Here is a 14444-nt window from a genome sequence, read left to right as displayed (position 1 = left end):
ATATATTATAAGGTTCCATTCAGATAAAATGTCTAGAATAGGCAAGTCCATAGAGACAGAATGTAGATTACTGGTTTTCAGGAGCAGAGAGAATGGGGGAAATGAAGAGTGACTGTCAGTGGTTATGGAGGTGCTTTTTGGGGGTAATGCAGATGTTCCAGAATTAGATAATAGTAGAGGTTACATAACTTTGTAAATGTATGGGAGCCACTGAATTGTACACCTTGAAATGGTAAATATTATAGTATGTGAATTATATCTCAATTTAAAAAGAAGCTATTAAGGGCACCTGGGTGGCTCAGTTGGTTAAGCGACTGCCTTCGGCTCAGGTCATGATCCCGGAGTCCCGGGATCGAGTCCCGCATCGGGCTCCCTGCTCAGCAGGGAGTCTGCTTCTCCTTCTGACCCTCCTCCCTCTCATGCTCTCTGTCTCTCATTCTCTCTCGCAAATAAATAAAATTTTAAAAAAAATAAAAATAAAAAGAAGCTATTGAGAGGTTTAATTGAGGGTGAAGGGTGGCCTCATTTGCTATGACCAGATTTATATTTTGAAATTGACTGTTTTAGCTTCAGTGCTGAGAATGGATTAGGTGTTGGGGGTTGGGGCCCTAAGAGAAGATCAGAGACACCAGTGAGGAGCATTTGTAACAGTCCAGAGATGGAGACAGAGTTGAACCTACCAGATTTGTTAAGGGGCTGGATTTTAGGGATGAGAGAGAGAGAAGTCAAGGACATCTCCTGCTTGTCAAGATTGCCTATGGCTTTAGCAGACTCCAAGGACAGTAATTTGGCACATATCTTAATAAATGGTACTCATAATTTCAAAAACTCAACTTATACTGGAAAATGCCATATACATTTTAATTATTATAACTAATCATGATATACTTGCCTTTATGATATGGATGAGAAGGTGATTTTGGAAAATTAACATCTACCTTGTATGAGCTTGTGAGAGACTTTAGAAATGCATGCATTACCATCTTATTCTCTCAAGATAGTGTTTGAACGTGGATCACTACATCAAAAATTAATGATGTATGGTGACTAACATAACATAATAATAATAAAAAAAAGATAGTGTTTGAAATCTACTTGGATTCATGGTGTCTCATCTTGTAAGTCTTTGATGATCTCATTATCCTTAGTCCCAAGAAGACTCCTGTGTCACATCCAGGTCAATGGCTTTATGAAGAAAAGAAGCCAAGCGAAACAGATTTGCTCCATAAAGATGGTCCTCTTTGTTATGAAAATGTGCGCAAAGGAGTTAGGAACTTCTGCAACTGGGCTACTACTTTTGTAAGTTAGTAGTATTACTTACAACCTACTTTTTAAAGTCAAGCTCAGAGTTGCTATTATTAAAAAACAATGTTAGGATATGATCTAAGTCAAATAAAGTCATAAAGGAATTTATGATTCTTCCACCATTTATGATCACAAATGTTTCCTGTAGATGATGTTTCTGGAAAGTTTGCAAGCTTGCAGCCTATTTGAGTGTTTATTGTTTATATGTCACATTGCTGTTGTTTCTTTCTTTCTTTTTAGTGGCTCTTTTTCTTTGCCAGCTTTATTGAGATATAACTGACATAACATTGTGTAAGCTTAAGGTGTACAATGTGATAATTCTATATATATATGTATATTGCATATAATATATTGCATATAATATATATATGTATATTGCAAAATGATTGCCACAATAGGATTAGTTAACACATCCATCACCTCACATAATTACCTTTTTTGAGTGTGGTGAGAATACTTAGGATCTACTCTCTTAGCAACTTTCAAGTATAAATACAATTTTATTAACTATAGTCACCATGCTGTATATTAGATTCCCAGAACTTAGTCATCTTGTAACTGAAAGTTTATATATTTTGGCCAATAACTACTCATTTCCCCCACCCTCTTGTTTCACATTTTTATTTTCCATTTCAATGTCCTTTTTTCTCTTTGTCCTTTACTCCTTCAATTCATTTTTCTCAGTTATATTTATCTGTAAGTACTCAGACAGCTATGTTTAACCACAACCTTCACAAAAGGTATTTCTGACATGAGTAAACTTTTGTTAGTTCTTAAAATCTTTCCTTGCCCTCCTTTCGAGAACCCATTTAAATACCTATTTGTGTTCTTGAGTCCCTGTAGATGTCTAATTCCTTAGGTTTTTCCTGGATTTAAGACCCACTAGGATTTGTAATCTTCCTCCCCCATTTTTTGAAAACATTAGTCAGTTCTGTCCAATATATTATTTAGGACTATTTCATTGGAAAGTGACCGAACTATAATTCAGACTGGATTAAGGGAGGTAAGGGAACCATCCAGAGGTCCTAGGAACCTCAGGTATAGCTAGATCTAGGGGTTAAATGTTGTTTTGTGTTCTCTCTGTCTCTTGGCTGCTCTTCTCTATCTGAATCCATTTATCTGACTCCAGTTTCAGGTGTGCAATGTAGCGATTTTCCAATTCTATACATTATGCTACGTTCACTGCAAGTGTAGTTACTATCTGTCACCACTTAACACTATTACAATACCATTGATTGTATTCCTATGGTGTACCTTTTATCCCCATGACTTATTTATTCCATAACTAGAAACCTTTACCTCCCACCCCCTTTCACCCATTGCACCTATTCCCCCACCCCTCTCCCTTCTGAAAACCACCAGTTTGTTCTCTGTATTTATGAATCTGTTTCCATTTTCTTGTTTGTTTGTTCATTTGTTTTGTTTTTTAGATTCCACATATAGGTGAAGTCATGTGGTATTTGTCTTTCTCTGTCTTATTTCGTTTAGCATAATACCCTTTGGTCTATCCATGTTGTCACAAATGGCAAGACCTCATTCTTTTTTATGGTTGAGTAATATTCCTGTGTGTGTGTGTGTGTGTGTGTGCCACATCTTTATGCACTCAGAAGTTTGTTTAGGATTAAACAGACTGAATTTTTCTCAGCCCATTAATTCCCTCAGGGACTCACTGCTTCTGGCTGGTCCTAAGTTGTTCCTTAATACACTGACAAAGTTCTCCAGAACCCCAATACTTCTTGTCCCCAGTGAATGCTGTCTGAGTATTTTCTACCTCTCCTCCAAACTACCTCTTCTCTAGCCATAGTCAAATGCCTCCTTTAGATTAAAGAAGAATTTCACCATTTGTCCTTGATTCATGCAATGTGATATTCTTCCAGGGAAGTTCAAACATTGATGAAGAGTTCATCCTGAAACAGTTTGACATTGACTATCAGAGTAAACCAAGCCATGATGTGCTCCACACGATAAGACTCAACCAGCCTCCTCTAGAGCTAAAGAAGAGAGTGGGGTTAAAGAAACTGCAGGAGCCACAGTTTTTCCAGAAACTAGACTGTGAGCAGAAACACCAGAAACCACAGGTAATTGCCGAAAGAGAAGACTGAAAATCAAAGAAAATTAAGTTGGATTAAAATCTTAAATGTTCTTGAATTCTGGTATTTCAGGAGAGGGGTGCCTGGCCTTTTTCAGTAGAGTTCTTGAATTTTTTTTTGGTGTTTAATAAATATTTGTTAAATCAATGAATATTTAATATACATAATAAAGCTAGTTATATAAACAAGGCATGCCATTCAGCATTATTTTTTTAAGATTTTATTTTTTATTTGAGAGAGAGAGAGCATGAGAGAGAGAGCACAAGCAGGGGGAAGGGGCAGAGGGAGAAGCAGTCTCCCCGATGAGCAGGGAGCCCCATGTGAGGCTCGATCCCAGGACCCTGGGATCATGACCTGAGCCAAAGGCAGACGCTCAACTGACTGAGCCACCCAGGCACCCCCAGCATTATTGTTAATATCTGAATATTCATTGTTTTCTCTATGTGTTTATATGTTGAAATCCTCTCTATGTGTTTTATATGTTGAAATTCTAACAGGTGATGGAAATATACATGAAAGTTTATTATTCCAAGAGTTAAATGCTGCAGTTAATGATCATTAAAGTTGTTTATTCTTTGTCCAAAGAATTCATGAATTCTGGGGGGAGTCTTGTTGACCACATTCTTGAGCACATGCTTGCCAATTATTAACAAATTGCTCAGTTTTTCAATACCACTTGCCCGTGAAGATAGAAGAACAAGGAAACAGAGGAGAAAAAACAAGCTGTGTTCCAAAGGGAAGTAGAATGGACTTTTAAGTGCTTTTCTACATGACGTACAACTGCAAATACATATGCACACGAATCAAATTGTATCAGTCCAACAACAGATTGTTTTTAAAGATTTTATTTATTTATTTATTTACATCCTTATTTATTTGAGAGAGAGAGAGAAAGCAGGAGGGAGAGAGAATCTGAAGCAGACTCTGTGCTGGGCACAGAGCCTGACACGGGGCTCGATCCCACGACCCTGAGATCATGACCTGAGCCAAAACCAAGAGAGTCAGAGAAGCTCAACCAACTGAACCACCCAGGTGCCCCAAGTCCAACAACAGATTTAAGTACCTAAGTGGTGGTCTGGGGTGGGTGTGGGTGTGAGGAAGTTCCTTTCTCTGAAAGTGAAAAACAATATATTATCTCTACCCTCTGTCTTTTACGTGTGATCTTTGATACTATATTTCTAACATTTAAACATAGTAACTTTGTCCTTTATATTTGAACACAATGGACTGACCTGTTTTTACTTATGTGATGTTTTCCATCCTTGGCTCTGTTGCATAAGGTTTATGAAAACTATGCTTTCCAACACTAATATCAGCACTTAAAATTTTCCATTTGCTCCTCATCTTTCTAAAGCATAAAATGCACAGTGATGTTGGACAGACAGATTATGTCCATCACACCCGAAGCCTGAACCACAGCTCGCCCTGAATCTGGGCTGAATCAAATTGCTCAATTCCCCGTATGTACAAATCATTGCACAACCGCTTCTTTATAAGCCCTGGTGGTTATTGCCAAAACTGACCTTTTGACTGGCAGACAGAGGGTCACTATGTGAAAGTTCAAATACATTTCCATATGGTGTCATTTCCCTTCTGCCTGTAGGACCTCCTTTAACCCTGCTTCTAGTAATGATCTGCCGGTGATTAATTCCTTCAGCTTTTGTATGTCTGAAAATATCCTTATTCTGCCTTCATTCTTAAAGCTATTGTTGTGGGTATAGAATTCTAGGCTCACAGTGTTTTGTTTGTTTTCAGTACTTTAAAGATGGTATTCCACTGCCTTCTTGGTTGTATTGTTTCTGATGAGAAATCTTAAGCCTTCCTCATCTGTGTTTTTCTGGATGTGTGTTTTCCCTGGGCTCCTTTAAAGATGTTCTCTTTGTCACTGCTTGTGAGTCCTGTGATTATTATATACACCTTGTGCCTGTGGGTTGCTGAGTCTCTTTGATCCACGGGTTTATAAGTTTTCATCAGATTTGGAAAATTTTGATCATTATTTCTTCAAAAATGTTGTTGTCTCTCCCCCTCCCTGCTCCGAGGACACCCATTACATGTAATTAGGCTGCATGGGGTTGTCTCACAGCTCACTGCTGCTCTGTTCAGTTTGGGATTGTTTTTTCCTCTCTGTGCTATGATTGCTATGCTTACGGGTTCTAATCTGTTCTTCATGCAACGTCTAATCAGCCATCGATCCCTCTAGGGTATTTTTCATCAATTATATACATTATAATTTTCATTTCAAAAAGTTTGACTTGAGGGGTGCCTGGGTGGCTCAGTCAGTTAAGCGTCTGCCTTCGGCTCAGGTCATGATCCAGGGTCCTGGGATCGAGTCCCGCATCGGGCTCCCTGCTCTGCAGGGAGTCTGCTTCTCCCTCTCCCTCTGAGTTTTGTTCTGGGATGTAGTTAAACTTACTTGGAAAAGTTTGATCCTTTTGGGTCAGCTCTTAAAATTTGTTACGAAGGACTGAAGGAATGTTCAGTCTATGGCTAATTCTCTACTACTGGGACAAGACCCTTCAGTTTATTGTACCCAGTGTCCTGTGAGTCTTCGGGTTTCTCAGAAGGGAACAGGCACTGTCCCTGGCCTTGTGTACGTGCTGGGCCCTGTTGCTTCTAATGCTTTTGGGTGGTTCTTTCCCTAAACTCAGGCAGTTTCCTCTCATACACGTGCTGAGGGGGACGCAGGCAAACTGCTGGGTGCCCTCTCTATGCACTTCTCTCCTGTTACTTCTTGCTGCCAACTTGCACTGCCTTGGTCTGGTCTCTCAATTCTGTCTCCTCAACTCGGAGAGTCCGCTGGTCTCCTCCTGAGTGTCTCCCTGCTCTGTGGCCTGGAAAGTCTCTCAAGACAGTGAACTGGGGGGCGCCTGGGTGGCTCAGTCATTAAGCGTCTGCCTTCGGCTCAGGTCATGGCCTCAGGATCCTGGGATCAAGCCCCACGTCGGGCTCCCTGCTCCGCGGGAAGCCTGCTTCTCCCTCTCCCACTCCCCCTGCTTGTGTTCCCTCTTTCGCCGTCTCTCTCTCTCTGTCAAATAAATAAATAAATAAAATCTTTAAAAAAAAAAAAAAAGACAGTGAACTGGGGCCGGCGCCTGGGCAGCTCAGTCGGTTGGGCATCTGGCTTTGGCTCAGGTCATGATCTTGGGGTGCTGGGATCAAGCCCCATGTCAGGCTCTCTGCTCAGCAGGGAGTCTGTTGCTCCCTCTCACTCTCCCTCTGTGTTCCCTCTCTATGGCTCAAATAAATAAGATCTTTAAAAAAATTTTTTTAATTTAAATAAAAATAAATTTTATTTATTTGAGAGAGAGACAGAGATAGTGACAGAGAGCACATCCTACTTGTTATTTGATGTCTAGTGTCTTATAAACCATTATATGTGTGTGTATATTTATATTATATTTATATTTATACTTATTTCAACTTTTTGGCTGCTGCATGTGGGATGGTAAATCTGATCCCTATTCCAGAAGTGGAAATCCCCATCTTTATTTTTATCCCACCTACTCTTGGGCCTGTTACATTGCTCTTTGGTCTTCTTTAAAACTCTGAGCTTTCCCTCAACCTTACCTGTGCTCATAATATTCTCTCTGCCTGAAGTGCCCCTCTTCCCATGTCTACCTTTTCGTATCTTCCTCTAGACCCAGGTCATATGCCAGTTTTTCCATGGAGATTTTTCAGGTCCCTTGGTTGACATTAATTCATTCTTCTAATCTCTCCTAGCAGTCTGTGTCCCTACTGCAGCATATCTCTCTTTGCCCTGTATATTCATTCATCCATTTGTCTATGCAATCCTTCAACAAACATTTCTGATTTTCTACTGCTATGTGCCAAAAAGTGCTGGGAACAAATGAAGGAGCAGAGTCAAAGGCTTGTTTCCTGCACTTAAGGAGCTTACAGCTAGTTGGGTCAACAGGTAAACGATTAACTATAATGAAATGATGTCATGGTTCATAGAGACCTAGGAAGAAGTAATCAATTCCACCAAGCACGGGGTAAGGGTGGGTTCAGTGAAGCCCTCACAGAAGAAATTATGTTTGTACTGAGTCTTGAAAGATTACTAGTCACCATAACATATTTCAGAACTCAGATCTATAGTGTAACAGTAGTATAGATTTCATCCCCTCCTTTTTTTCCCCCTTCTCTTTCCTTCCACTCTCCCTGCTTGTGCGCTCATTCTTTCTCTGTCTGACAAATAAATAAGTGAAATCTTTTTTTTAAAGAGTTTATTTATTTATTTGACAGAGAGAGAGATACAAGTAAACAGACAGGCAGGCAGGCAGAGGCAGAGGGAGAAGCAGGCTTCCTGCTGAGCAGGGAGCCTGATGTGGGGCTCGATCCCAGGAAGTTGGGGTCATGACCTGAGCCAAAGGCAGATGCTTAACCGACTGAGCCACCCAGGTCTCCCAATAAGTGAAATCTTTTTAAAAAAGTTAAAAAAAAAATAAACATCCTACAATGCTTAGGAGAGCACCCTCCCTGACCCCCCAACAAAGGATTATCCAGCTCAAAGTATCAATAATGCCAAGTTAAACAATCAATTTTAATTCAACAAATATTATTGAGCACCTATTATGTCCAAAATATTGTTCTAGATGCCAGAGGGTTGTATCCGGGAACAATCTCTGAAGCTTACATTTTAGAGGATGAAAGGAGAGACAAGCAATCGGAAGACTATATAGCATATCAAATGGTGATATGTACTGTTAAGAAAAGTGAGGCAGGGAAGGAAAACAAGGAGTGTTGTGAGGTGGTTACAGTTTTTAAACAGTATGCTTGAAATGGAGGGATCAAGATGCTGAATTCAGCTCTGAGAAGGGCTCACTCCCCACCCCCCCACTCTGCTCTGTCCCATCCTCTTTGCTTTAGATAAGGAATATCGGACTTGACTCTAGAATGACCCACACATTCTGCCTTAGGTTTAAATGTGAGTGAGAAGAGAGAGGGGCAGAATCTTTGTGGTTTCATATCTTTGCCTTGCTGAGTGTGTGGGCATTACATCCACGCTATCAGGCTATGATCTGACAGATCTCTTTACATCCTTCATTCGCTACTGAGGAATGGGAGAAAGAAAGGAATGACATTTATTCTTCCTTCTCTTTCTCTCTTCCAACTGGAGGCAAGAGATGAGTGTTGGATAGCATATTTGTTGTTGTTGCTGTTGCTGGATAGCATTTTGATCGTAAGTAGTGTAGCATTTACAAGGCTGAACACAGTGCTGGGTTCATAGTAAGTCTATAGCTCATTATTTTGGTTGACTGAGTATTGGTGTTTTTTTGAGATTTATTTATTTTAGAGAGAGACAGAGAGATGGGGACCATTGCGAGCAGGGGGAGGGGCAGAGGAAGAGGAAGAGGGAGAGAAGCAGACTCCCCACTGAGCGATGAGCCTGACATGGGGCTCGATCCCAGGACCCTGAGATCATGACCAGAGCTGAAATCAAGACTCAGATGCTTAACCGACTGAGCCACGCAGGTGCCCCATTTGGCTCAGTATTGTTTAAGGTCATTATCCTTCAGTGAAATATGTGATTTTTATATGATTTCTAGCTGCTTTACATAACTTTCTCCTTTAATCTTTACTACAACCCTATGGAGTGGATACTATTATCTCCATTTTACAGATGAAGAATTAAATAATTTGCCCGTGGACTCATAGCTACTAAGTAGGGGAGGCTGGTTTTGAATCCACGTTTGCCTAAGTCCAAAGGCCATACTTAACCATCACATTATTTTCTTGTTCATGAACTTTTCAAGGTACCTTTGTAAACCAAAGCATACTGAAACTTCATAAAATATTTTGGCAAGGATCAATCATAAACTAAAAATAAATGCTACTGCTTTCATAAGCTAAATCTTCAATTTATTGGAATGACAAGCATAAAAAACAAATGAAATTGGGAATAATGTTATTTTCTGTAGAATCCTCATAAACCAAAGTGTGTGAAGATGAGGTATGGAGCATGGTATCTGAACACCAAGTTGTGGAAAAAGCAAAGAGCAGATGAACCTTTGGTTGACCCCAAGGTCTCATGTAAAGCTCAAGATGACAATTTTAAAAAGGAGCTGCAGGAACAGGTATGTGTATATGCTGAGATTTGATCATCTGATCTAAAGATTATCACAGCGTACCTGGTACTTCAGATTGAAGCCAGTCTTTGGGTGAAACATAGGCTCCAGAAAGTCTTCCAGCTTGCATGTTGACCTTAGCAATGAGAAAGCCAAGCCATTATATTGTATGTGTATGTGTAATAAGTACACATTGTATGTGTAATAAGGAAGACTTGGAATCTCCTGACTTTGTGGTAGACACACCATCTCTAAAGATGGGACAACCACTCATCGTATTCCTAGCATTCTTGGAACAATTAATTCAATGGATAAATTGGCTGTTCAAAAGGCGGTGTGACCCGGTAGGACCACCTCTGTGCTTAGAATGGATGTAACATCATGGGTTCTTTGAGTAACTAAATGTGAAGTTTATTTTTGTCAGCAACGGATGAATGTTAAAGAATTCAGAATTACATTTGGGAAACATCTTTATGCAGTTCAGCAGAGTTGTAGGATCTGTCTGAAAGAAAAGGGGCAAAGGTTAATAAGCACTGATTGATATCACAAAGCAACAAACACACGTAACAAGGATGTGCTCTAATGTTACTGCAAATAAACTCTGTCTGCCCAACTCTTGTGTACAAGCGCATAACAGAAAGAAGGTACTCATCGTAGTCCTAGAAATTTGGAAATAATGATGCAACACCTGAACAGAAAGAACTCTGATAAGAATATTTGTGAACCTCTTCTCTTTTACAACAGGTCCAAAACTTCTCCCATATAATGATGTGAAAACACTTTGGAAAAAAGTAAAATGCTGTTCAAATTTGCCTACTCATTCATTCAGTAATCACTCATTGATTGCCTCCTTTAGATTGGAAAGCTTAGACGGGAAGGATGGTCATTTTTATCTTTTCTAGTAGTGGGTATGAAATTCTTGTTTTCAGATGTGGGGCATGACAGAAATTTATATGCACAAGATGCTTATATAAGCCTATAAATAATGTAAATAATGTTCAGTAGAATTTCTTGGTGTGTGTTTTCTGGAGCAAAATATCTAAGTTTATGTGAATTTCACACATAACATAAAACTATTCCAGTTGTACTTAAAAAAATAACAAAACACATGAATGAACAATTCTCAATGAATTAAATATTGAAAAACAAAAATGGTTACAAAACTTATTGTTTTAAAGTGTCTTAGAAGTTTTTTTTTTAAGAAATATATTCTTAAAGACTAATTCTTAAAGGTTTAAGGAATTGTACAAGAATATTCCATTTTGATGGCAAAAGTAAGTAAAGATGTTTGCCAAAATGGTGACAGTAAGCTCATGAAAAAGAAGTAATGTTTAGATTTTGGAAATATGGTTATATATTACAGTAAAAGATTATTTACCTGACAGCTTAGAGACAGGGAGGATTCAAAACAATGGGGTTGTTCCATAATGATGTTTATAAATCACACTCTTGTAATTCCTGAAGATTGAATTACCCTGTGCACTTTAGTTGCACTTGACTATGGCGTCCCAATTTGTAAGACACAGGAGTGATGGGATGCTGCTAAAGGGCAGTCACTATGATGACATGGCTATCTTGCTGGTAACACATGAGTTTCTCTATTCTTGGTTGCGTTCATTTGGAAGGTGAAATGGTATTAAAGAACTGAGTTACAATGACATAAACTTATCTATCCAATTTTAAAATTCAAATAAATGAAAGGTAAAACCAAAAGGATACATAAATACCCCAAAGATGTTGGGACTGGAGCAAATCTTTTCTGATTGTCATGGCCTTTGAAATTAAAATCTATTAAAGAACAAAATTCAACCAAGTAAATTTAAAGGTGTAATTAGCCTTATTCAGTGACTCACGAATTGGGCACCATCCTAATAACTGGAAGTGTGTTCCAAGGAGTTGTATAAAATGGATGGCTTTTATAGGCAGAAATGGGGTGGGTCAAGGAAATTATCGCAAAAGAAAAGATTGTTCCAGGTAAGGTCACCTTTCTTAGGCGGAAGGGCAGGGATATTATGCAGAGTAGCTCCCTAGTGCTCACTGGGAAATTCTAGACTGACTGGTTTAAAATCCCACTCGTGGGAGAGGCTGAAACTGCAATTAGATTAGGTATTAAATCTCGGTGGGGCTTAACATAAGTGACTCCATTTTGGACCTGTTGTTTCTTTTTAACACTCCCCCCTCCCCCGTTCCCTTCATGAACCTGTCAGCTGAACTGAGAGGTGTGATCAAAATTGAAGGCATTAGGGCGCCTGGGTGGCTCAGTCGGTTGAGCGACTGCCTTCGGCTCAGGTCATGATCCTGGAGTCCCGGGATCAAGTCCCACGTCGGGCTCCCTGCTCGGCGGGGAGTCTGCTTCTCCCTCTGACCCTCCCCCGTCTCATGCTCTCTCTATCTCATTCTCTCTCTCAAATAAATAAATAAAATCTTAAAAAAAAAATTGAAGGCATTAGTACTACTCTCAGCTGGCGTCTGTTCTAACAGCTCTTGTTGATCCCATTTCTTTTGATGAATCGCTGTGGTGTTCACAGGTCGTGACTTCAGGCTCATAGTCTTTTAGCCAGCCATTCTCTTCGTCTCTTTTTTGATGTTCCAGTCTTAGGGAGATCATTTGCTTGGTGATAAGCAGCTACAAACATGCATTTCAAGCTTTTGAGAGAACGGAACACACCAGGGAGATTATGACGATAACCATAAGCAGGATCATTCCCAGTGTTTGGAGTGCACTTTGGAGCCATGGTTCCCAAGACCAAACCAATTAAAGAATGACCCAGTCCTAAGAGTCACCCTTTTAAGCCAAGTGGCTTGCTCAGTGATGTAATGTAACTGAGTTTCAGCTTCCCCAGAAGTGTTAGTCCAGGTGCATGCAGCATGTGGTGCTGGCCATACCACAGACAGCTCTTTGCCCAGCTAAAAGATCATCCTGTTGTCAAGGACCACTTTGGCCAGAAAGTCTAAGGATCTTTGCTGGGCAGCTAGGGTCTTAGCAATGGGATCTGCAATGTCTCCAAGAGTTAAGAAGTTTCTGATCATAGCCTCATTTGTATTTACTCCTACACCAGAGGTCAGCCAGGTTTTTAGTGCATATGGGAAGAGAACCGTCTAGCCTGAAATAAAAAGTCATCCTAAGTGCCTGACAAAGATGGGTCCTGCTGGTGAGATCTCTTGGTGAGTGGGGGCAGATCTGATCTTGATATAATCATGGGCATGTGGGGGTGCAAATATACAAAGGTTCACATGGGTAAATGTGTCTGCTTGGGTACCTGCTTCTAAGCAGGGGTTCAACTGTAGTTTGTGGTGATGTGGGAATATAAGAGAAATTGGTCACAGGGAGGACCAGGGGGTCTCTTGCATCATGATGAATCCAGTAATCTGCAAGTTTGCCTCCCTTAGCAATGGACTGGGAGATACAGATGATGGAATTATCTTTCCTGGCCAATGTTCGACTAATGAAAAGAGAAGAAGAAGGGGTTTCATGTTTAGTCAAAGTATGAGGTATTAATCAGAGTCTTGGGTAGAAGCAGTCTACTTTGGTGCCAGATAACTTCTCTTCCTCACCTATGTGATTCAGAGTTCTCCAGCATCTGTACAGGACCAGATGCCAAGTGGAGCCTTCTTTAGCTGTGGGCTGTGTATCCAGGGCTCAATACCCTCTAGTTCTGTCGCAGTGTCAGTGGTCAGAAGTACCACTGTCAGGAGTGGTCAACCCTTCCAATGGGGCTCAAGGGCTGTCTTTCTTTGATGATGCTTCTGGAATACCCAATCATCAGACTCTAGCCTGTGGCCTTGAATTGGGATCAGATTAAATCTTCTTTAATCTGTTGATGATATGCTTGAGCATCAGACAGTAAAGAGGTACAGTAGCTGGTCATACTAGCATGAGACAAGGGATCAGCAGAAGGTTGTATTAGACATTGGTCTGACGGCGACTATCTCCTGTGGGCTGAGTTTATGTTTCCCAAAGGAGGTGCTGCAAACAGGGAGAGCAGAAGTAATACCTTAAGCCAGGGGAGTCCCATGATTTCAGCAAGTTCAGAAATGTTAAGTTTGAGGATCCCATTAGTTCTCTAAACCTCACCTGTTGATTCCGGGTGATAAAGACAATGATAATTCCGAAACGTTTGCAAGGTTTTCATTAAGCCTCCTGTGATTTTCCAAGTAAAGTGGGTGCCTTGATGGCTGGAGATTGTGGAAGGTATCCCCCAAGTGGGAAACACATTCTCTGACAGTTTCTTTGCCATCGTGAGGACATCAGCCTTGTAGCAGGGGAAGGCTTGCACGCATCCAGAAGGCACACACAAGTAACAGAACAGATTGATAACCCGAGCTAAGGGGCAGTTGAATGAAGTCCAGCTGCAGGTGTCCCGAGGGTCCAGAGGGAGGAGGTTTGAGGCCTTTGGAAACAAAAATAGTTTCTCTAGGATTATGAACCTGGCCCGTCAGACATTGCTGCAGACTGTTTTTGCAGTTTTATAGAAGTTTCCCCACCAATGTCAGTTCATAATCTGAGTTCATCTTAAAAGCCCTGCAGTGGGTTCGGTAATGCAAAAACCAAAGAGTGGGGTTTATCAGGGAGCCAGGAAGAACCAAGCAGCTGTCTTGAGTTTCCCATAGCCCCAACTGTTCGTTTCATTTACAGCCCCTGTTTACTCATCTTACTTTCTGATTCAGGTGCAGACTGTTGCCATGTTACAAGGATACCAGGATGGCCAAAATCTGGCGAGGAGGGGTCATTTTTTTGCAGAAGCAGAATGGGTTTCATCCACGTGCCACAGTCTTTATAGATTTATTTACTGCTGCCTTTGCACAAAAGTCAGCTGGGGCATTTCCCGGACACTCAGGTTTCAGTCTCTCAGTGTGAGCCTCAGTTTTGATGACGGCAATTTCAGGAGGTAAGAGCCTAGCAGTAGGAAGATCATTTACCTGTTGCCCATTTTTGACTGAGTCCCAGAGGACATAAGAGAGCCCTTTTGTTTCTGTAACATGC

General features: G+C 40.6%; 1 protein-coding gene across 3 annotated transcripts in view; it reads left to right on the top strand.

Annotated features, from left to right (window-relative positions):
* The window catches only part of FAM47E (family with sequence similarity 47 member E), a 60297-nt gene that overhangs the window by 40313 nt on the left and 5540 nt on the right, over positions 1–14444 (top strand). For 2 of the 3 annotated variants that reach the window (XM_035004758.1, XM_035004759.1), the window contains exons 4-6: positions 1149–1299; positions 3183–3383; positions 9314–9469. In XM_035004758.1, the coding sequence (XP_034860649.1) occupies positions 1149–1299; positions 3183–3383; positions 9314–9469 (508 nt within the window). Of the gene's footprint in view, positions 1–1148; positions 1300–3182; positions 3384–9313; positions 9470–14128; positions 14350–14444 lie in introns of all 3 variants that reach the window. The other variant, XM_035004757.1, reaches the window with a different exon arrangement.

Source organism: Mirounga leonina, unplaced genomic scaffold (assembly GCF_011800145.1).
Source record: "Mirounga leonina isolate KUSES-001 unplaced genomic scaffold, KU_Mleo_1.0 Mir_129, whole genome shotgun sequence".
Lineage (NCBI taxonomy): Eukaryota > Metazoa > Chordata > Mammalia > Carnivora > Phocidae > Mirounga > Mirounga leonina.
Note: the sequence above shows the minus strand (reverse complement) of the source record. Positions and strands in the feature narration are given on the sequence as shown.